Below are 22,565 nucleotides of genomic sequence, written 5' to 3' on the forward strand. Positions count from 1 at the left end.
TATATCTATTTATACAAAAAATATTTGACCCTAATTAAAAAAATCATGAGAGAAATTTCTTTAAAAAAAGTTGCATAATTAGGACTGCACAGTTAAAAGTTATAGCATTACATTTATAATTAAGTAGTACTACAGGCTTACTACAACAGCATCACTGGGTTATATTTCCTCCAGCTAAAACCAATAGGAGCTTTGTTACTCTCTTCATAGAGAGCAAAATTTAATATGAAATATTGCCACCAATTCCCTGACTTCTTCAAAATCTGTGAAAATTTAATATTGATGGTCAGAAATGAAGCCCTAGTAATAATGAACTTTACATAGAATTATGATTCGAAGAATCCTACACATCAAAACTTTGCAGGTTTGTTTTTTTTCTTTGTAGGTTTTCAAATCTTTACAGGCAGCTGTCTACAGATGATTTTGCACTGTCACCATTGTTTCAACCAAATTTTCTGTTGGTCTAGGCAATGCACCCTTCATGTGGCTCCTGAGATTTTTTTTTTTCTGTGAGCAAATCTACTCCCATTATTATTTAGGAAAACTGGACTTTCAATCCAGAGCTGCAGCAAGACAAGCAGACACTATTAACAACTTTACTACCTTTGAGCACCTTGAGCTTATAGATGAGGGTCAGATTTTTACCCTCAGAGGAAACTGGGAATGATCTTGGCAACATGTGGAAGTCAGTTCAGCAAAGTATCATTCTCCACGGATGAGTAACAGTGAACACTTGAGGACAGAGTACAGGTACAGATGGATTCTTGATATTTTCTCAGAAGTACAATTCACAAACTTCCAGCTTTAGAGCTTGCATTCATTTCATCGTGTTTAATACTCTTACCCTGTGTGAATGTACCTTACTTCATTTTTAGTTTATCAGCCTGACCTTTGAAAGGCTCTATGGTATGACAAATTATGATATATGAAAAAGCACTTTTTAAAAAAATTTGTTGTCCCTCCTCTTCTTGTACTACAGGGAACAATAAATAATCATTTGCAGTACTTTTTTTCCACTTACAGTCTTACAGCTCAGATATTCCTGATGTGAAAATCAGAGTTTTTCCTGTTTCCATAAAGTTGTACTTTGGGAAACAGCTCTTTTGGCACCATCTTTCTAGTACCATGGCTGCCCTCCAAAATTTACTACCCATTACACTTCTTAGTCCAACAGTATCATCCTGGATCTTTAGAGTTGAACACACACATCCTTCAGTCATTACTTGGAATTTACTCATCTGTGCTAAAGTACCTTTTATTGTATTCTCAGTTTAGAACTAATGGGAGGCTCTGTTCTTTTAAAAAAAGAACTAGCCTACTTTGAAAACTGCTCTATCACTTTTGTGTTGAATATTGCTACAACCTTTTTTTTTCCCATAGCCTAGTTCCTCAAAAGACCTTTTCTTTACCTTTCAGTTCCATCTCTGTCAAATGCCTAGCTTTTAATATATTTTTTAAAAGTTTTTTAAAAAAATTGTTACTATTAGCTTTTATGTTAGCGAGGTGATCCTCTGAATCTATTTTCACCGGTGTCCTTGGGGTTTTCTACATAATTAGCTTGTGTTCTTTGTCTGGCTATGAGACAGACTTTTTGAAGCATGGCACTTGTAGTATTATTAGAGAGTGTCCAAAGAAGAGCCAGGAAGATGGTGAAGGATCTGAAGGGGAAGTCATATAAGGAGCGGCTGAGGTCACTTAGGCTGGCCTAGAGAAGAGACTGAGGGGAGACCTCATTGTGATCTACAGCTTCATTGTGAGTGGTCAAGGTGGGGCAGACACTGATCTCTCCTCTCTGGTGACCAGTGAGGTGACCTCTGAGGGAATGGCCTGAAGCTGTGTCAGGGGAGGTTTGGGTTGGGTATTAGGAAAAGGCTCTTCACCCAGAGGGTGTTTGGGCACCGGAACAGCTCCCCAGAGGAGTGGTCATAGCACCAAACCTGGCAGAATTCAAGAAGCGTTTGGACAATGCTCTCAGGCCCAGGGTGTGACTCTTGGGGTGTCCTGTGCAGAGCCAGGAGTTGAAATCAATGATCCTCATGGGTCCCTTCCTACTCAGGATTCTCTGTGATTCTATAAAGTCTTTGCCTTTGCTTTCCCCAGCTCATTGCCTTGCCTGCCTTTGCCGGGCCAGAGGTGCAGTGAGGCAGGCAGCGTCTCGCCAGCGTCCAGTGTGGAGACGAGCGTTGAAAAATGGCAAAGTGATCACCACCAACTTGAAGAGGTGTGAAGAGAGTTGCAGCATCTCCCGGCTGCCAGGAAAAGAGGAGTGGAGCTTCTCCAAAAGGACAACTGCCGTGGCTGACCAAGCGCCTTTTAAGATAACATACTCCCACCTAGTGGCTCTCTTAAGGGTCAGGAAAATGCATCGTCTCCAGCAAATTGAGACGTTAAACTGTGGAACCCGCATTTAAAGAACAAGTAAGTGAGATATTTACTAAGTCGATATAACTTCGCAGTAGGTCTAGAAAAGTTGGTTTTGAATTCCTATTTCACTGCTGTACCATCTAACCAGAAATTAGGAAGGAACAGTTAAGCTGCATAACACTGATTTTACAGTTAGTACTATAGTTATTACTATAGTATATAGTAGCCCACGATGTAGTTAGTGATTCTTAGGGTTTTTCACCGCAGTTCTGGTTGTGTCATTAGGTTTTATAGGACAGGCAATAGCTAGATACAGAAAAGCATTTAAAAATCATTCTGTTAGCTGTACTCAATACCATAAGAAACCTTAAAGAGAAATTGTGGTATTCTGTGTGTGTGTGTAAGAGATGAATATATAAAAATGTGTATATATATAAATGAAAGAAACACCCAAAATGACAGGTAACTTTGCTTCAGGCTTTCTTAATTGTGTCTCCAAGCAGACCACAATATCCCTAATAAAGAAAATTACACAGAAGCACTGTAAGTTGTTCAACTACAATTGGTATTGACAGTCCAGAGTTTCCTGAGTTAAAAACTAGTTAGCTGCTCACAGCAGCTGGACTGCAAATTTAGAGGATGTGAACTGGATATATCAATGCCTTTTAGGATTCTCAGTATAAGCAGGAATTCAAAGCCAAGTATGAGCAACCTAAAGAAACACTGAACTCTTTCCACTTTTCAAATTACTCATGAGATATTTTAAATATTTAAATTTAGAAAAAGTACAATGAAATCTTGTTGTCCACTGTTGCACTCAATGTAATTTATTTCCATAATTATTTAATATTCAAAAGCTAATGTGATATAAAAGTCTTCAGACTCCCTGATAGACTTCCACCTAATGTCTAGGTTAGATCCAGTATGACCAAAGACTTTACAGTTTAACACCTATTTAATTTCAGTGCTGAGATATGCTCTGAGATTTTCACAGAAACTGCCATGAATTCAAGTATTTTTTGGGCAATATTTTCAGAGAAATAAAATACTGAGCAGGGACTGTGTCTGAACTTTCCAATCCCTTCAGTGAGGACTGAGACACCAGTAGTGTGAGGAAGGAAGCCTGCTTTGTAGTTCTTTGTGTTTCATATCTTTCTCTGAAGAAAACTCTGGTTTCAAGCTTGTTGAGGCAGTAGCCATTTCCTTGACAATCCTCTTCAATTCCTCCTCCACAGAGGTGAAGAGGATATATCTTTGTTTCAGAGTGCTTTTGAAACATCTGCCTATATATCTCTGTTTCAGAATGCTTTTGAAACATCTGCTTAAAAAGCAGACTGGAAAGCATTCTATGATGGTGGAACATCAAAAGACCACAGTGCTGTAGGGCAGGATTTTCTGTGTCTCCCTTGGCCCTTCCCTGCTTCCTGTCCTTTCCTCACTTAACTTTCCTGACATTCACCACTTTTTCCACCAACCCTTTGTGGTGTTACTTTTTCAGCAGTTCCCTTCTGCTCCTTCCCTCTCAGGCTTAGCTGTATTGCCAGAAAACTGCCATTTTGCTCAGTGATAAAGGCATGGCTTTTATTGTGAAGGGCCCAAGTTTTTAGAGAAAACAGAAGGCAATGGTTCTGGATGTAATGAGGGGAAAAACAAGACAAGAGATTTTATACACTTTGTTAATGCGCATTTTACATCACTCCACACTCAGCAATATTGGTTAAAGATCATTTAATTCAGTTTATATCAGGGCAATTGTTGACATTTGTACTCATCAAAGTGAAGACAGAGCTTGCTCCAGGATCCATTTTTTCATCTTCATTATATATCTTTTAACATTGCATGTTAAAATCTTGTGGCATGTGTCTTGAACTGGTTTACCAAAAAAGGAAATCTGTATTACTTTTTTTCTACAATTGATATTCTGTTCCCCCTCAAATGCTCATTTCAGCAATATTAGATCTTGTAATTTTATAAATTATTTAATTAAAAATTATTCCAACTTTTTAAGGCAGAAAGCTGAATGAGAACAAACCGTGCTTTTCAAGAAAAAAAGACCCTTTAGGCACTAGGATGCCTTGTTAGGAGGATCCTAATAAACAAGCACTGCAGTGCTTGATAAAGTGAAACCCAAAATAAAATGGACTGATTGACTGAAATGAAGTCTTTCCAGACAGCTTACTATAATTAGATTTACAATCATATTATGTCTAGGTTTTCTACAGAGACCTTTGTCTAAACTTCAAAGGATGTCTGGTTCCTTTTAAAGTATTTCTCCTACCTACATATCAAACCTGTCAGAGTGCAGAGAAATACTACATACCCTCTTTTTCTGCTCCAGGCCATAGTAAAATTTACTCTGACTAAAAAAAAATCTAATGCTTCTATTAAAGTATATTACAACTGCAGTAATAGCCCACTCCAGGAATATATACAGTGGGACTTGCTAGCATTCCAATAAAACAGAAGTTAAATATCAAGGACTTCTGTGTTACAGCTACCTAAAATAACTTAGAAGGAAAAGCACTGTCTGGTGCAGTGCTATAAAATAAAATGTGTAAGAAAAAGACCTCTTTTACATTTTCAAACCTAGCCAAAGGAATCTATGTCATAATCTTGGCAAGACTCTGCCCTTATTCCTCACCCATCAGATTTGTGAGAGTTTCAGCTACACATTAGTGAGGAAACGAACTCAGTGTTAAAAGGAACTGTATAAAGCTTTGGGGCAAACAGTATATTATTTGCAATTTAAGGTAATTTTTGAACCAGAATTGGTGCCAAATGCTTTTTGGTAAATTATGCTGTAATTCTTGTACAATAATCCCACAATAAGTTTCTATTTCTCAGGTTTGAAAGTTAAACAGCTATGTCCTAAGGTACTGATTCAATAGAGCAATAAAAAAAAATGCTGTGATAAATACCAAAACATGTTTTGGGCCTGGCTCTTTTTTCCCATCCTTTCATAAAAGTTCAGGAAAAACAAGTGAATAAAACTTTCAGATGTGTAAAATCTCTTCTGACGACCTGAACTTATCCGATATTGTTCTTAATTTAATAAAAAATATTACATCCCCTGTAAATTATGTCTTACTAGGAAAAAGAGTTCGAATATTCAGCTCAGATTTTATTATGAGTCACAGCAAAATCCAAGAAAAGTACAGGTTATAAACAATTGTTCTTAGTAAAGCCTAATTATAGTGAACAGTCAGATCATCAAAGAAAAGCAGCTCACACCTGTGGGCAAGGGTGCACTGAGAACTCTGATACCCAACTAGCACATGGGGAACAGAGGAAGAAAATATCATAAATTTCTTTCAGAAAGGCAGGGGTCTTCAGCTCCTATGTTCACCTTCGATGTTTAATAAGAGATTATAAACATGGAATACTTTTCAGTGATTTTTACATTCTCTTTTATTAATGCCATAAAGTGAAAAACCTGATTGCAAATTTGTGTTTTCCTTGAGACCTTCTGCTGTACTCCAGAAATGGCTGTACATGGCAACCTATTCTGTAAGATGTCACTTATATGAAATACAAAGAAAATGCTGAGGAATTGTGGGTTGGGGTGGGTTGGTTTTTTTTTTTTTTTTTCCATTTAAAAGAGATTGCCTGCATTCCTTCAGTATTTCCCACCACCAATAACAGCTGAGACACATGGAGTTTTCAGCCAGGGATTGAGCAGTCTCTAAGGTAACAGGGACACACAGCTGCAGTCAAAATGTCACAAATTTGACATTTGACTTAATATACCCCAAACTGATTCCTAAGAGAGGCTTTGTGGCTGATTTAGATGTAGGGGGAAAAAATAACCAAACAGGCACCTCAAATGAAAAGGTGGTGAAATTTAATCTTGAAAGCAATAGCTTTGGTATGTTGGCCATTCAGAACTTTTAAATGGAGACATACCATCTGTAAATTACACAATGAGTGTAACATGCCATTATTAATAAAAGCACAATATGCATTCTCTTTGAAAAATAAGCAAACTCAAGTGACTAAATGTCAAATATGACAATGTGGCAATTCTGTGGAAGTACAGATTTAAAGTGAGATTGCTAAAAGCGCTGGAAAATATTCATAATAAAGATGAATTTGCATGTCCTGAAGGTAAAACTTCAGGGATTCTCTGCCTTATTACTAAGTGCAGTTGAGCATGTAAACCTTAGGAAAAGGGAGGGGGAGAAGTTTTTGGTGAAAGCATATTTGTTTTTAAAGACTTTAATTTCTTAAATGGGGGAAACAGGCCACAACATTATGATAACAACTTGAAGAATTTGCAAGCTAATCCCACAAACCATATTAACCCTGGTACATTTGATGTGTGCCTTGCTACGTGAGCCCTAAGGAGTTGTGATGGGAGTTCAAGAGCAGGGCCAGAACTGCAGGGCCTCCAACCCAACTGGCTTGGAGTGGCTGCAGGTTTTGTGAGGCTCATGGGGCTCATTTCCAAGACACTGAAACATTAACTGAGCCAACAGGGATTGAAACCAGACCTGTCTTCTCCCAGGCAACCAGAGACAGGACAAGAGAACGCAGCCTTGAGCTGCACCCAGGGGAGGTTTAGGTTGGACATTAGGAAGGATTTCTTCACAGAAGGGGTGATCAAATATTGGAATGGAATAGAATGTCCAGGGAGGTCATCAACACCATCCCTGTGCAAGATGGGATGCAGCACTTAGTGCCATGGTCAAGTGGACATGATGGTGTTGGTTCATAGGCTAGATTTGGCTTTTCCAGAGGTCTTTTCCGTTTTTGATTCAGTGATACTTCACTTTGGTATTACTTGTCAACACGGACCTGAACAAGACTAAACACTCCCACTAAACAACGAGTGCATCCCAGATCACATCCAAAAGGCCCAAATATGCCGCTTCGGAGGAGATAAAAGCCTCAGGACGCAAAAAAAGATACATGAGCCAGGTTCTGAAAACGTTAAGGGCGCGCTCACGACCCGGCCCCCATTTGCCACGGAGCGGGAATGGAACGCCGGGCCGTGAGGCGGCACCGCGTGCCCGCCCTGAGGGCGGGAGCGGCGCGCGCCGTCCCAACGGCTCCAGCGGCGGCTGCGGCGCGCGCGCGCCGGACACGTTCCCCCTTCGCCCAACCGTCGCCCGCTTTAAAGAGCTCTCGCGTGCCGGGCACGTTTGCCCCGCTGCTATTGGCTGGCGCCGCCTGTCAATTGTGTCCGTGCCCGCCCTCCGCGCCCGCTGATTGGCCGGGTGGGTTGAGAGCGAGGGAAACCCCATGCATGCCCGCGGGGCTGGGCGCATGAGGCGCTGACAGCGCCGGCAGCCGGACAGCGCTTTGTGGCGTTCGGCTCCCGACGGGACAGCGGGGAGTCATGCCCTGGCCTCGTCTGTCTGGCGATAGTGGTGGGTTCGGGTCCTTGCCGTGCCGTGGGGAAAGGCGGAGGTAGCACGATGAGGGATGAAGCGGTGTAGAGAAAGTGCGAATCGGCGGGAGTAGCGTAGAGATTCCGGGGAGGAGTGTGGGGTGTGTGGGGTGTGTTTGTGTGTTGAGTTTATTGTCTTCCCTTACTGTCCCACATGCAGCCGTGCCTCCTCGCGTCCGTGGCGTTTGTGCCCCAGGCGTGCCCGAGGTTGGTTTGCTTCTGCATGGGCCTCTTGCTGCTCCTCAGGGCCACTTGGCCCCTTTGAGCTCCCGCGGTGCTGCCCTTGCAGATAACGACGACAAAGGGAAAATCAGTAAATCAGTTTGCTTCCCCCTCGCTCCGGCTTCGTTGTCATCTCCATGCCTTGTTAGGCCTGAAGCTGCCGAAAGGTTTCCTAATTACGGAATCACTGTGTAGCCTGTAGGCTGTGAAACACAGTAAGTGTAATTCACTTGCTGAAAGGAGGTGGGACACTATTACACCATTTCTAGCAGGTGGGAGCCATGCTGGTTTTGCTTGTGCCTGTGGGGGATTTTTTTTTTTTTTTCTGCTCTGCCGGTTTTTTGAATCTCCTTTTGATGAAGCCAGGAGTTTTGTTTAAAATTTGGGGGTTTTAGTGCCCTGTGACAGATACAATTTAAACTTCTTGAGAATGGTTGCTTGCATGGACTCCTGCCTCAAAGTGAATACGGGCTTGGTGAAAAGACAAAAAATATATCCCCACCAAAAGTCTTTTTTTCCTAGAGTGAGAAAAATAACTGTTAACACTGTTCTAATTGAAGGATATGTGGGGTCTGTCATGTGAAGACTGTTGTGAAAAAATGCACTTAGAATTAGTAATGACATTGATTTAAAGCACATTTGAAATGATAAAGCTGGGGCATGAGTGGGAGAATAAGCTGCAGCTCCACCTCTCAGTAGTAATATCATTGCATAATATCCATAAGTGTAGTAGGGGAACAGGCACTTCATCACTCCATAAATTTGGTCTGCAGTATATTTAAAAACTTCAGTTTTGTTGAGTAAATAGTAGTGGGTTGTTAAGAAATGTTTGTGTGAGCTTTAAGCTGGTTTTAAATGTTTTTCTTATAAAAACTAAACTGCTGATGTCTCAGGATATTGTCTTTTGGAGCCTGAGCCTGAAGATGAAGAAAGCTGAAAATGTAAGGGGCACTGAAGAACAAACAGTGGTACCTTTATTTTTCTGGTGATGATTTTTTTGGGGCATCATTTCTCAAGAAGTGGCATAGCACTTGGAAATGGCATTTGGACAAAGGATTGAAGTGATGAAAAAGATTGCTTGCCTAAGCAGACCTTAGGGCAGATAATTTTGGGAAAAGAGTAAATAAATTACGGAAGTTAAAAGAGGCAATGAAAGAAACATCTGACTTGAGATCTTTTTATTGGCTTGGCTAGTAAAATCGGTAATTGCCAAGTGGTGTGATGTTTTTCATCACCTGGGTGACAGAAACCTAAAGATGTTGGGTGAGATCTAGGCATGCCAGAGAAACAGGAGATAGGGCAGCAGCAACCATAGTGATAAGGTTTAGTTTTTGAAATTGTGAAAATGGATAAAGCCATGAAAGCAGGGATCCCAGAGGCAGGATTATTACAAATCTTTAGTTTTGCCAGACTGTTCTGCCTAATTTTATTTTATGTTGGTATTAACAAAATTATTTATGTTCATGAGTTTTTTGAATTCTTTATAGTGACTGGGCATGGACTTGCAGTGCTCCTCCAGTGTTTTAGTACTAAAATACAAATTTGAAATAGTTGGTGTTCTTATAAAATGAAGTAATAAGAAATTGGAACTTGTCACCTCGAGTAGCTCTTTGGTCCTTTACACAACTGTGATGACACGGTTAATGAAAGAATTCATTCTTCTACTTGAAGGGCAGCATTCTTAAAAATAGTTGTGCTACTTATGTTGTGCTAGCTGTGATAGCACTTAAGAGAGTTTGAGTATGGCTCATGTAATAATCTATTATGTTACATATTTCTGTAGCTGGGTAAAGTTCCAGATTATCTCAGCTACAGAACAATGGTCTGAAAGCAAGTACACAGCTGATAGTGGCTGGGTATAGGATTGAAGCTTCATGCTAAACAAAGTTGCAGTAAATAGGCAAGTATAGCCTGAGTGGTTTTCTGTATTTTGGTAGCTTCTGTATGCACATAACAACTTAGAGTTTGCTGAATTGGAATATTTGTGGTATTCTGTTGAAGCTGTTGCAGATATGCATGAGGAGAATAAAGCTGCAGCAAATGGATGTGGCAAGATCCGAAGCGGTGGTCAAAATGGGGCAGCTTTACTTGCCCTGATGGAGAAGACTGGATACAGCATGGTTCAGCAAAATGGGCAAAGAAAATTTGGTGGTCCTCCACCAGGTAAGCACTTCTTTTGAGACTGAAAATTGGTGTAGCCTCATGTTGTGTATCTTGACAGTGACCAGTAGTAGAAGCTTAAGGAAGCAGTCTAAGAAACATCACACATATGGGGAGAGTCCTGATGTGTTTTACAATTTCCAGTAATTTAAGATCTCTTGAGCTAGACTGTGTGGAACATTTGCTTTTGGTAGACTTAAAAATCACACCTTTAAAACTACCTGAAATTGGCAGGTAGCACAACAGATGTGGAGTTCACAAAGCCAAGTGTGTTCCATATGGCTGAGAACATGCTTCAAAACATTTAGGGACATAGAAGGGAAAAATACGTTGGTGACGGAGTCCTAACCCACTTACTGTCTTTTCTTACGCCTCACCACTTGCATTGGCCAAAGAATATTTTTTTGAACTTTTGTTCTCTGAGAGAGCACCAGTGAAGATTAACTCATTTTGTTTCAGAGTGGACGATAAAATATTTCTTTTATTTTGAATAATTTTTCCAGTGTTGCTGACATCAGCAGTGTACAATAATTTTGCTAGTAAGCCTGGTTGTATGGCATGGACTACAGTAACTCTTCTTTCTGAATCAGATTATGCACTTAGACAAGCAGAAAGAAGGAAAATTTTTGTGCTGCTCTTTCAGTTCATTCTCACTTGTGGCCTGTGATCCCATGTCTTTATAAGTTATGCTCATAAGCATGGACTTTATTTACTCATTGCTGTATGGAGTTTAAGTTAGAGCTGCATTAACATTTGAAATTAATTCAAAATTATTTCTCTGGGTTTTTCTGTTTTACATTTTGTCTGTACTTTTACTAAGCCCATATAAAATAGCAAAAGGAAGCCCTGTGAAACTCTTTTGAAAATGGCACTGGAAAAAGAATTGCAGGACATCACTAACTTCAGCCTGTTCTTAAATTATTATACATCTTTTACTTAATAATGTCTTTTAATTAGAGCATTAGATGGTGTTAAGTGTGTTTGTTTAGCAAAGTTAATTTTATTAATAAATTCTGAAACTAGATGGGTTTGACAAGGTACCTCTTCCATCAATCTGTTCATTGACTTTAGGCATATATAGGCATATATCTTTTCTTCAAATCTTCATGTCTTTTCATAGGACATTGAAAATGCATTTTTTTTAAGTTGGGAATTACTCTCAGTTACTATAAATGGCTGTAGGCCAGGTGAGGCTTAAATGTTTGAGATGGCTTGTAGAAAATGGCAGTATCTTTATAAATGAAGGGTTTCACTATGTATTTTCCTTGTTTAAGATGTGATTTCTATAAGCTTGTGTTGCTGTCAAAGGATAGTCTCGCTGTCAGCTCTGTTCTAAGCAGATGTGGCTGAAAATTGCCTTAAAAATGTACAGGTTTTTACCTGATACAGTTCTTGTTTAGTGTATGCCACTTATGAAAAATGTATCTCTACAGTGTTTTAAGAAAAAAGCTGAAAGTGAATTTTCATAGTTTTATGTCTGCTGCCATCTAAGCAGTGGACCCAGTGATGTCACTAGGCATGTGAGTCATTAGAATTACATGGAAGTTTAAGATGACACAGACACTAATGGTAGGAGGATTATGTCTAATGTTGATGGAGCTGCTGCAAAAATAGGTGTCCCATTTTCTGTGGTCCAGTGATGAATCAGGTACCTGGTCAAGGAAGCTCTGTCAGCTACTTGTGGAATGCTTTTGACTAACTTTCCACGTGTGCTCTGCTAAGTACATGTCCCTCATGGCAAATGTGGCACAGACCAGTTTTTTTTAAGTCAGGAGTCAGAGGCTAATTCCAGTTGGCAGTAATGTGCTGTACTGCTGGGTTAGTATGCAGCTTTAAAATTAAAGGGGGATTTTTGTGTGGTAAGTGGCTTTTGCTTATTGAGAATCACTGTTCAATCAGTTACTGGGCTGAAAAGGATGGTAAAAATTTATCTAGTTAATAAATAAATAAAGATTGTTATTTAATTTCATTACTCCTGCACATTTTTTTGCTCTACTGAGGTGTGCAGTTGCCATTGTCTTTGGAGCTCCTAAAATGGTGTACAGTTGGTGTTTTCTTTTTATGTGGGAAGGGACTGGCATGATGTGAGTGATGGCAGTACTAGCCTGCAAATGGTGTTAGCTGCCATGTCCAGTCAGACCTCAGCTCAGGTGGTCAGAGATATTTATAAAGGTGAAAATGCTGTGTGGAACAGAGCCAAGCTTTTTCCTAGATAAGTCATGGCAATGTGACTCCAAAAATGCATGTCAATTCTGATGCCTTGGTAGCTTCCCTGTGTGCCATGTAGTTCTTTCTGTACAGTTTATGGATAAAAAATGATTCTGTGAGAGGGCAAAAATCTTTCAATTCTGTTCATTTTTTTCAAAAGTAAATTACAGGCTCTCTGACAATACATTAAGGAAAAAGTGTTACTTACAAAATAATCTAAATATCATTTATTCTGAACTTCAAACCAAAGTACATTATTTAATTATCTTCTTGTCTTAGCTTGTCGAGAGTAATTATTTTTTCACCTTGCCTCATTATGCTTTGTCATTTCATACTAGTATAGTTTTTTCTACCATCTTTGTACTCCTTGCTTTTTCTCCTGTAGAAAACCTTCCTCATCAAACTTTTAGAAAAAGCTTTTAATCATGATTTGACCGTCTGCCTTTGAACCTTCTACCTGAGTTGTTTGTCTAATTTTAAAAAAGAAACAAAGCTGAACAAACTTTTAAAATTTTTTTATTATTATTTTGGGAAAATGGAGTGCTGTATTTGAAGACCGTAACTCCATAATCTTAAATGCATAAAGACACCTTTACATTATCTCCTGAACATATCTTTCGGTATGTACGGCAGAGATATGAAAGAATATTTAAATGTCCTTGGCTTAAGGAGAGAAGCATAGATGTTCTGCAGCTTTTGGGTGTCAACCAAAGACTGAGTTGTTCTGTGGAAATTTTTTTTGCTTCTTTTTTTCCTATTATCCACTACTGCCTGTGAAAACTGTGTTTTTTAGAGTAAAAGTGTTCCATATTTTTGGCTGTTGCAAAAAGTTTGGCTCTGTATCCTGCTTTTCTTAGGGAGTCTCATTTTATTGGATGAATGAAGGTGGGAGAAAAATATTTGGAGTTTTTGAATGATGTCAAGGAAGAAAAAAAAGTGATGCGATGGGGACCTTAGTGAAATTTATAAAAATATGGGGGCAAGAAGTGCAGAGAAACATTTTGTAACTTTAAAGCATTGTAGTAGAAAATAAAACTGATACCTTACCTAGGTATCTTTCTTAGGTATATCAGTTTTATTAATAACTGAAATAAAATTGTAAGGGGCATAAAATTATTGAAATAGAGACTCTTGGTAAACCTGTCGGTGTTTTTGATAAACACGTTCAGTGTGTTATCATACAGATTACATTGGAAAAAAGCCTAGAAGATGGAATTTAAAGAAATGCAAACTTTAGGTTTCTCGCATTTTTAAAAATTTAAACATAAAAGAAATAAGACATAATAGAATGTACTAGTTTTCAGCTGAGACCAAAAATAAATAACTTCCACATTCAAAGTGGATATGGGGGAAATGTACTGTACAAATGTGCAGTATTTGTACTAAGATTGCTGTTGGACGATTTATTTTAAGGTTGGGAAGGTCCTCCACCACCTCGTGGCTGTGAAGTTTTTGTGGGTAAGATTCCTCGTGATATGTATGAAGATGAACTGGTTCCTGTTTTTGAGAGAGCCGGGAAGATCTATGAGCTCAGACTGATGATGGAATTCAGTGGTGAGAACCGAGGCTATGCTTTTGTCATGTACACCACTAAAGAGGAAGCCCAGCTGGCCATCAAGATTCTTAATAATTATGAAATTCGTCCAGGGAAGTTTATTGGTGTCTGCGTGAGCTTGGACAACTGCAGACTGTTTATTGGAGCGATTCCTAAAGATAAGAAGAAAGAAGAAATACTGAATGAAATGAAAAAAGTTACAGAAGGAGTGGTGGATGTTATTGTTTATCCAAATGCCACCGACAAAACTAAAAATCGTGGCTTTGCCTTTGTAGAATATGAATCTCACAGAGCAGCTGCAATGGCTAGAAGACGACTAATCCCAGGTAAATCTGTAATTAAACGGAGTTTTTATGGAGAGTATCTATTTCCATATTCTTGGGGGATGAGATGGTGGATCATTTCTGTTTTCCATGCTTTAAGGTGTTTTGAGAGTTACAAAACTGCAGTATTGCCTTTTGGCTAAGGATGATTTTATTTTTTATGTTTTGTAGTTGTGGGGTTTTTTTTAACTTATTTTTTTTAAGAAGCTGTAATTTAGGTGGTTCTGACAATTAAAAGATAGAAATCAGTTTTATGTAATTTAGGTGTTTATGCCAATATGTATTTGCATGGGCACGCATTCAGTTTTCATTTATGTGCACAAGGCTCTGCACTAAAATTCTCTTAAAAGTGAGCTTAGAAAGGATAATGCCTTGAATATGCCTCGTATTTTCTGTGGGTTGTCATGAGTAATGTTATTTTCATTACTATGAAATACATGAATGTTTCATATTTTAAAAAAAGGTAGGTCTTTAATATTCTACTAGAAAATAATTTTGAAAGAAAAAGAATAAATATGCAAAAGTATATACAATGTACAAAATATAAAATATATAATAAGTATCAATATAATAATTGTAATAATATGTAATATAGTCAAAATGTAATTGGTGTATATATGTAAAAAAAAAATATAAATATATATATGCAAAGTGGTGGGTGAAATACCTCCAGATCACTGAATGTAGAAATAAACCACTATGATACACGAAATCATGGGTTGACATGAATAACAAAGCAGATTTGGTTTTGGTTTTTTCTTTTAGTTTGGGTTCTGGCATCTGCTGCGACATAGAGTAAGGGTTGTGCTGAAGCTGTACATTTAGATAACTATTTCCAGGTGTTGCCCATGCTTTCTAAAGTGGTAGTATTATTGAAGAGGCTGTGTTTAGTAGCTTTTTAAATCCATTACTTTTGGTCTTCTTTTGTGTGTCTCTATGTGCATGTCACAAAGTCTTTGACAGCTTATGGTGCTTAATGAACCCAAAGGTAACAGAGCACTTGTCATTTTTGCAGAGTCTTATTTACTTTAACAATTTCAGATAAATTTAGCAGATATAGGCAACAAAACCCAGTTTCTAGTGGTATGCATCGTGTTTTCTTTTTGTAGACATAGGCGATAAGAATGATTCTGCTTTCCTTTGCATGTTTCTTATTTATATAATACTTCTTTGCTGTAGGAACGTTCCAGCCCTGGGGTCATACTATTCAAGTAGACTGGGCAGATCCTGAGAAAGTAGTTGATGAAGAAACTATGCAGAGAGTCAAAGTATTGTATGTGAGAAATCTAATGATATCTACTACAGAGGACAAAATCAAAGCTGAATTCAACAAGTTCAAGCCAGGAGTAGTTGAACGTGTGAAGAAGTTGAGGGACTATGCTTTTGTTCATTTTTTCCACCGTGAGGATGCAGTTGCTGCTATGTCTATAATGAATGGAAAGTGCATTGATGGAGCTAGCATTGAGGTAACACTGGCGAAGCCAGTTAACAAAGAAAGTCCTTGGAAGCAGCATTTTAATGGTCAGATAAGTCCCAGTTCTGAAAACCTCTTAGGGTTTCCTAACAAAGATGATGGTACTCAAAAATCCTTGGGGAAACCAGCAGGTCTTTCAGTTCGTCTGAATGGTCAGCACAGTCCAAGCCCTCCTGAAGTTGAAAGAAGTACATATCCCATTTTTCCAGGAATAAAGCTTACTCCAATTAGCATGTATTCTTTAAAGCTCAGTCACTTCAGTTCTGCAGTAATGCATCTGGATTATTTTTGCCATAAAAATAGCTGGGCACCACCAGAATACTGCTTGTATTCAACCACAAGTCAGGATGGGAAAATACTCTTGGTGTACAAGGTGCTTATTTCTAGTATTGCCGATGATTCTCAGAGTTATTTCATGCCAGAAAAACTCTGTACAACAGTAGAAGATGCAAAGGAATTGGCAGCACAGTTCACACTTTTACATCTAGGTAAGCATAAACATTTTTGATTATGTATGAAGAACTGGAGCTAGAAAAGTTACTTTTAAATGGTTCTTGGTATATGTATCTTGGTGCACATGTATGTTTTGTAAAAAGTAGTCTGCAGAAGGCTTGGTTCTTGTGTCATTTGAGTCTGGACCATTAGATGAGAGCACCAAGAAAGCACTCTAAGTATCTAAACAGTCCAGTGCCAGGGTAATTTTTGCTTACATTCATCTACAGGAATGTATAAGGAAGAATTAGATGACATGTAAGTAACTTAGGTTTAAGGTCATCTGTGAGATGATTACAATGCTGAAAATTTTTTTGAAAGTCTGTGTTCTAGCATCTTCATTTATATATTTTGCTTTTTTTAAAAATCAGAATGCAACTACTAGAAGAGGAAAGTTTTTCTATTATAAAATTGAGCAGGGGGGTGGGATTTTTTTCTTTGGTTGGGTTTATTCCCTCACCTGTTCTAATTTTGGTGAATTGGAAAAGTGATTGCAGTACACTGTTAAAATAGTGTTACCATTCTTCTCTTCCTAATACTGCTACTTAGCACTTGTTCTTCAAGTCTCTTGAGATGTATGTAGGCTGTGGTGAGGTTTCTCCTTTGGATGAGTTCATAATAGCAGACTTATTTCAGGCTCGGCTGTGATGCCTTTTTTTTGCAATGCATGACTAAAATGTAAACAAGCTTCTTGCTTACGTTCTTTCTTCTCCTTGGGTTTGGACTTGGTGTGGCCAAAAGGTCTTAGAGGAAGAAGAACCTCTGAAGCTCAAAGCCTTATACATTGTGTCCACTTCAGCAGTGGTGTGCTGGGTTTACATTATTGGGACACCTCTAGAAGGTGATGCTTTCATATGGCCAAAGTGATTTTGAATAATAAGTGGCTAAATATCTGTGTCTGGTTTTGTACACACAGCATTTGACTAGTGTCTGTTTCCATATTTTTCTAGCTAGGAAAATTAGGGCCATGCCATTATAACCCATGTAATCCTAAACACAAAGATAAAAAGGGTACTAAACTCAAAATAGTGTTGTGAAGCTCTTCTTAAAAGAAGAATAAGGACAGTTGCAGGTTTTGTGTTTGACCACATGTACCTGCCCAGTTTGCTTCTTTCATTACCTATTTTCTCTCCTGTACTTCTCTGGGAAAGAATCAAGGGAACAATTAAAGTTAGATTAAGAGTGATTATTCACAGCTGTGGGCAAATCCTGATGCAGACTATTTAAAAAAAAATAAGAAAGTATGTGTTGAGATTTTTATCTCCTGAGTTACAATTACAAATTATAACTGTAGGGAAAATGTTTTAAAGTGGATTTAAATTAATAGAATTCTAAAACTTTTTCTGCTTGATGTGCCATACAATCACAGTTAGTGTGAATTGGTATTTAGCAGAGTTCCCAAATACCAGGTTTGCTTTTTACAGCTGTCTGCCTAATGGCCTAGTGCTAGTAATGCCGTCTTGCTGTCTTTGAATAACACTTATTTTTTCTTTTGATGGCCTCTGTGCATTCTGGTTTGTGAGAATTTGGGCCTGCAAAGAATATGCAGAGCCCTGATTTGAAGCAAACGTGTACAAGGCTGACTTTTGAAAGATACACGTCTTTCATGTTGATTAAAAACCCCCTTTTTGATTTGGCATTGTTGTGATGCTGAAACATAGCCTTAGGGAGTCTAAAAGTACAATTTCCTTTCCCAATCTAATCTAAAGAAGTTGTCTCTGTTCAGTTCAATATATATTCTGTGTTGAAAGAAATATCTACAGGTAAAGATGATTTGCTAGATGTGACAGAGTCCTTCCTTCTCATGGAAGTGTTGAATGATGCTGATGTTGCTGATGGATGTATGGGTTGTGGTTTTTCTTTGGGGTTTGCGGGTTTTGTCTGGGGTGGTTTTTTTTGATAACTAGCAGTGATTTGAGAAAAGTCTGAGTGTGTTTCTTGGAAGCAACTCACTATAAACATAAGTGTACAAAGATGATATAGGGGCTAATTCTTTTTGGTAAGTAACTTCTCTTACAGGAACCTAATTTTTTGGCCATTTAATTTTTGATAATGTGTACAGGAGGTTGGGTTTTGCTGTTACTTTTCTTTTTAAAGAATATAGATGTTCTAAGGTAAGTAAATGAGAAAGGGCTGCTTTGGTTAATAATCTCAAGGCATTCTGGCTTTTTAAAATTTTTTCTTTTTGTGGTATGTATTTCTGTATTTCCTTTCACACATTACAGAATACTTGATTTTTACCAAGTATTATATAGTACTGGTGCACGGCAGACCTGAGCAGACAGCACTATAACAACTAACCACTTGGTGTCACCTGAATATTTTGAAAAAGATGGTTTTTAGAAAACATGATTGTTCCCTGACAGCAGAAAACTATGCTGACAGGGAACAATCAACAGCCACAAATGGTAGGATGTTTGAAAAGAATACAGAAGTTGCTGGCTTTGTTTAGCAAATACAGATGATAAGTGGTAATTCATGGTTTGGAGGTTTTTTGTGATCTTTAGAAAGGCTCAGAATGTAGTATAAGAAGTTTTTTAACAGTATGAATTTAGAAGTCTGAAATATTTATCAGATGACTTACACATAATGGTTTTTCTTACAGCCCCTGAGCAAGCATATATAACATTGCTGTCCCTGAATGCAGCATGGTGGGATAGTAAAGGTGAGTAAGCCTCTCAGGATTGTTCATTGTGGCTTTTTACCCTCTGAGAGACATTGTCTTAGCTGCACTGTTTGCACTGTTAGAGAAGTTGTACTTTCCTCACAGACACAGCTCTAAAGTGGCTTGTAGAGATTCTCTGTTGCTTTTTCCAAAGGAGACCATACCTCTCCTATACCTGCTGATGGATCACGCAGTCTGATGTTCTTGTTGGTTGTGCAGCACAAAGAAGGTTATGGCTTTTATTCCTAAAATGACTCTTGAGTTATTTTTTCAGTCATGTCTTAATTATTTGCCTTTCCAGCTTGGGTTCAAATTTATGTACAAAAGTGGTACATAAGTTTATGTACAAAAGTGGTACACAGTTTCACGTAAAAGAGACTATTGTCTCCTCTGACTTTTTTTTGAATATGCTATTGTGGATGAATTTAAGTATGTATATCTGTCACTTCTGAGACCTCTCTCTTTTTTTTTTTTTTTGGAGTGCTGTGAGAATGGTTTTTGAAAGCTTATAAGGCAGTTTGAAAATGGCATTAAATCCATGCTGTGTGTTAACTTTACTGCTGGAAGTTTCCAATCCCAGGCACACAAAACATTTCCCAAAGGTTCAGTTATTTTTCGGCTGCTGCTAATGGACAGGGAACACAGATTTTGGAAATCTTGGTCTGTGTAAGAGAACTTGGAAAAGAGTAAGTTAGACAGACACAACAATGTTGGACTGACTTTATCTGTGGAATAACTTATCTGCCTTTTGTAGAGTCAGTCACTTCAAAGCAGGATATAATTGACATGTTTTCTTCTACTCCACTGATGATCGCAATGAATTTGGGTTTTGTCTATGCAGAGTACATGAGGCAGAACTTGGTGCTTAGTTGAGCGTAGACTCTAAGGTGGTAAATATGCAATATGAATGACTGCTGCTATAGTATGTATAATGTATGTAGCTAAGATAGCTCAGAACAATGACCTAATATGCACTTGAGGGTTGTCTGCATTGATATTTTGCACTCAGTGAAGGTGAAACAAAGGCTTGTGTATATAACAAAGGTGTGTGTATATATGGTGAGAAAATGCATTCAGTACTGAAGAATGGGGTCTCTTAAAACTATAAAGCTCTCAGGAAAAAAAACCCTTTGAGCATTTGACTATAAAGTTTCTTAATTATTTTGAGTTAGTATTAGTGCTGCAGAGGAGAGGGAAAAGCACAGCATTGGTATAAGACTCTGAATGCTTTCGTTATACCATTATCTTAATCGTTAAGTCCATCTTGAAACTGATAATGCAGTATGTTTGCTGAAATCAAAGCCGCTTTCCTCCCCCTCCCCTCTCTTTCCACAGCCAACTGTACACCCTACTTGGTTTGAATATCCCTGAAGAAGAGGAGTTTGGAATTTATTGCTTTGGATCTTGTAATGAAAAGAAAAAGAACACCCCACTGATACGTAATTACTGGAAATTCACATTCCATGTTTATTGATGAATAATTCTTCAAAGCATGTGTATTAAGTATTTCAATTTAAAGATTAGTGAAATTGAATGTTAAATTGTTTTGGTTAGTTTGATTAAATTTGGGTTTTGAAATATAATTTGTTTAAAAGATTTTTATTACCTGTAATAGCCTATACAGCAGTAATTTATATTTAGTGTTGAAACAATTTGCCACAATTCCTATTCTTGTATTTTCACACAGAATTTTTCAGCTTCTATTGTATGTAATAAAATTTAAACAAATGTTAAAAAAATCCCACCAACAAAACAATGAACACCATTCTAGCAATCATAAACCTCCATAATATGAGACTTCCACACCATCTGCAATTTTGCTTCCATTAACTTGATGCAAAATTTGATAGGAAGAACATGACTAATAAAATTTTTGCTTCTGATCTAGCAGTACATCGATGGAAAACTGGTATTTTGAAGGACTTTACATGAATGTACCATCAGGCTACATTGCTGTAGTCGTAGCACTAAGGTTCAATACCTTAGTTAATTCTTAGAGACAAAAACAGGCAAAAAAAAAATCTTGACAGATACAGATTACATGTGCTTTTATGTACAGCTCACTAGGTTGTGTTTCCTGTTGTTAGCACCTCCCTGTTGGGACAAACGTGTGCTTTCATATTCATAAAGGCCTTACTTTAATCCAGGCTGTCCCTTGAAACCAGCACCTGTGCTTGCCTGTGGTAGCCATGTGGAACAGCAGCTTGCTCACTTTCTAATCAGGCCGTGTTCTTCTTAAAAAACATTGTTTAGCATTAAACTGAAAATAGTTGTTGATTTTTAAAATCAGATATATGTAATTCATTTTGAGTGAGCCATCTTTATTTTTATTGTGACTATTTGGCATTTCTCAGTCAAGTGCTTTATTTATTGAATGACAAAATAAAACAACCTTTTTTTAACCTTCTTAAAAATCTGAAACTAATACTGTAGGCATTCTTATTTTTGGAATTTTATACCTAGTTTCAGTTCATTGACAAGGATTGGACCAGGTGGTTAAAATGTCTAAGGGCCTCACCTCTGCAAGTATTGTTTGTAAGCTGTTGTATCTGGAAATTTTGTCAGAAAGGAATATTATGTAGACAGAAAACAATGCAATGGAAAGATTTCAAGTTGAATAATTTTTCTTAAAAGCAATCAACTGTTGTGGTCCACTATGTATTTTGGTTCAGTGTATTTCATCACCATATTAAATTGTCCTTTTTGCTGTTAATTTAGGTGCAGTTACAGCAATTTCATTTCATTTGCATTTGATATTAGCTACCTAATAATTCTTTTACATGTTGCAATTTCTAATGTTGAAATAATGTGTTTGACTTCTGTATGCGAATTAACATTTATATTAAATTTATGCTGTTCATACTTGGTGTGTGTAAAAGAAAAATAAATTATTTTAGACATGGTACTTTCACAAACTTACTTTGCTTTCTGTAATAAACCTTTGGCCAGAGCTCCAGTGCTTTCCTGAACAAAAGGAAGGGTGATTAAGGGGCTGAGTGAGGACTTAAAAAAGAAAAGTAATTATTGGAAGGCAAGTTAGTTGATTAGCTTTTATCGCATGTGAATGTTGTTAAAAGGTTAGGATTTCCTAAAAAATTCATGAGGAAAGGCAACAGGGAACTTGTTTAATCTATGTTTAAAACCAAGTGGTTCCTAAGGCCAAGAAAAAAATCAGTTTGAGATAGAATTATACAGTATAAGGCTGGTAAGATACAGGGTTGGTAATTTAAAAGTATTTTCCTCGCAGCCTGAGAGTTCTAGTCTACAGACTGCTGAAATAAGCTTCATTTTATTTTTCAAGTGTCTTGATGAAGACTTAGGTTTTTGCATTTCTGATGGAAATCTGGACCCAGCAAACCAAGGTAAAATTGTTATTGTTAGCTAATTAAGGGAGCTGTGGCCCAAGGTGCACAAAGATTGCATAATACCAGTGAATGCCAGAAGAAGAGATGCAAACTAAAGTCTCCTCGGTGAACAAAAGGAGGTATGCCCAGTACTGTAGAAAGCCAGGGGGTGTAACATCCTCCTTGATCAGATTTCCAACTGAGGCAAAAAAACCCCCAGTTTTGCTACAAACTAGCAAATCCCATTATTACAAACGCGAGCATTTATTGTGGCAACTATTTTCAATATGGCCAACATGTGTGACAGTATTAAACCATTATCAAGCATTTGAGTGTAATGAGTGCTAAGTTGATGCCAGCCAAATAACA

The 22,565-nt window shown here is 37.8% G+C and overlaps 1 protein-coding gene across 1 annotated transcript; it reads left to right on the forward strand.

The window, feature by feature from the left end:
* Positions 1 to 2,180: 2,180 nt before the first annotated feature.
* Positions 2,181 to 21,757, forward strand: RBM46 (RNA binding motif protein 46). Its single transcript, XM_066549038.1, has 6 exons — positions 2,181 to 2,418; positions 9,977 to 10,138; positions 13,757 to 14,224; positions 15,401 to 16,183; positions 18,793 to 18,852; positions 20,188 to 21,757. The coding sequence occupies exons 2-6, from the start codon at positions 9,988 to 9,990 to the stop codon at positions 20,211 to 20,213; spliced, it is 1,488 nt and encodes a 495-aa protein (XP_066405135.1). The 5' UTR covers positions 2,181 to 2,418; positions 9,977 to 9,987; the 3' UTR covers positions 20,214 to 21,757.
* Positions 21,758 to 22,565: the final 808 nt, after the last annotated feature.

This window comes from Molothrus aeneus, chromosome 4 (assembly GCF_037042795.1).
Source record: "Molothrus aeneus isolate 106 chromosome 4, BPBGC_Maene_1.0, whole genome shotgun sequence".
In the NCBI taxonomy this organism is placed as follows: domain Eukaryota; kingdom Metazoa; phylum Chordata; class Aves; order Passeriformes; family Icteridae; genus Molothrus; species Molothrus aeneus.

Bases quoted from the DNA above. Each gene is read 5' to 3' on its own strand.
- RBM46 (XM_066549038.1), top strand. From the start codon at position 9,988: ATGCATGAGGAGAATAAAGCTGCAGCAAATGGATGTGGCAAGATCCGA. The intron at 16,184-18,792 runs GTAAGCATAAAC...TTTTTCTTACAG, and splicing joins GTTCACACTTTTACATCTAG to CCCCTGAGCAAGCATATATA. The intron at 18,853-20,187 runs GTGAGTAAGCCT...CTCTTTCCACAG, and splicing joins AGCATGGTGGGATAGTAAAG to CCAACTGTACACCCTACTTG.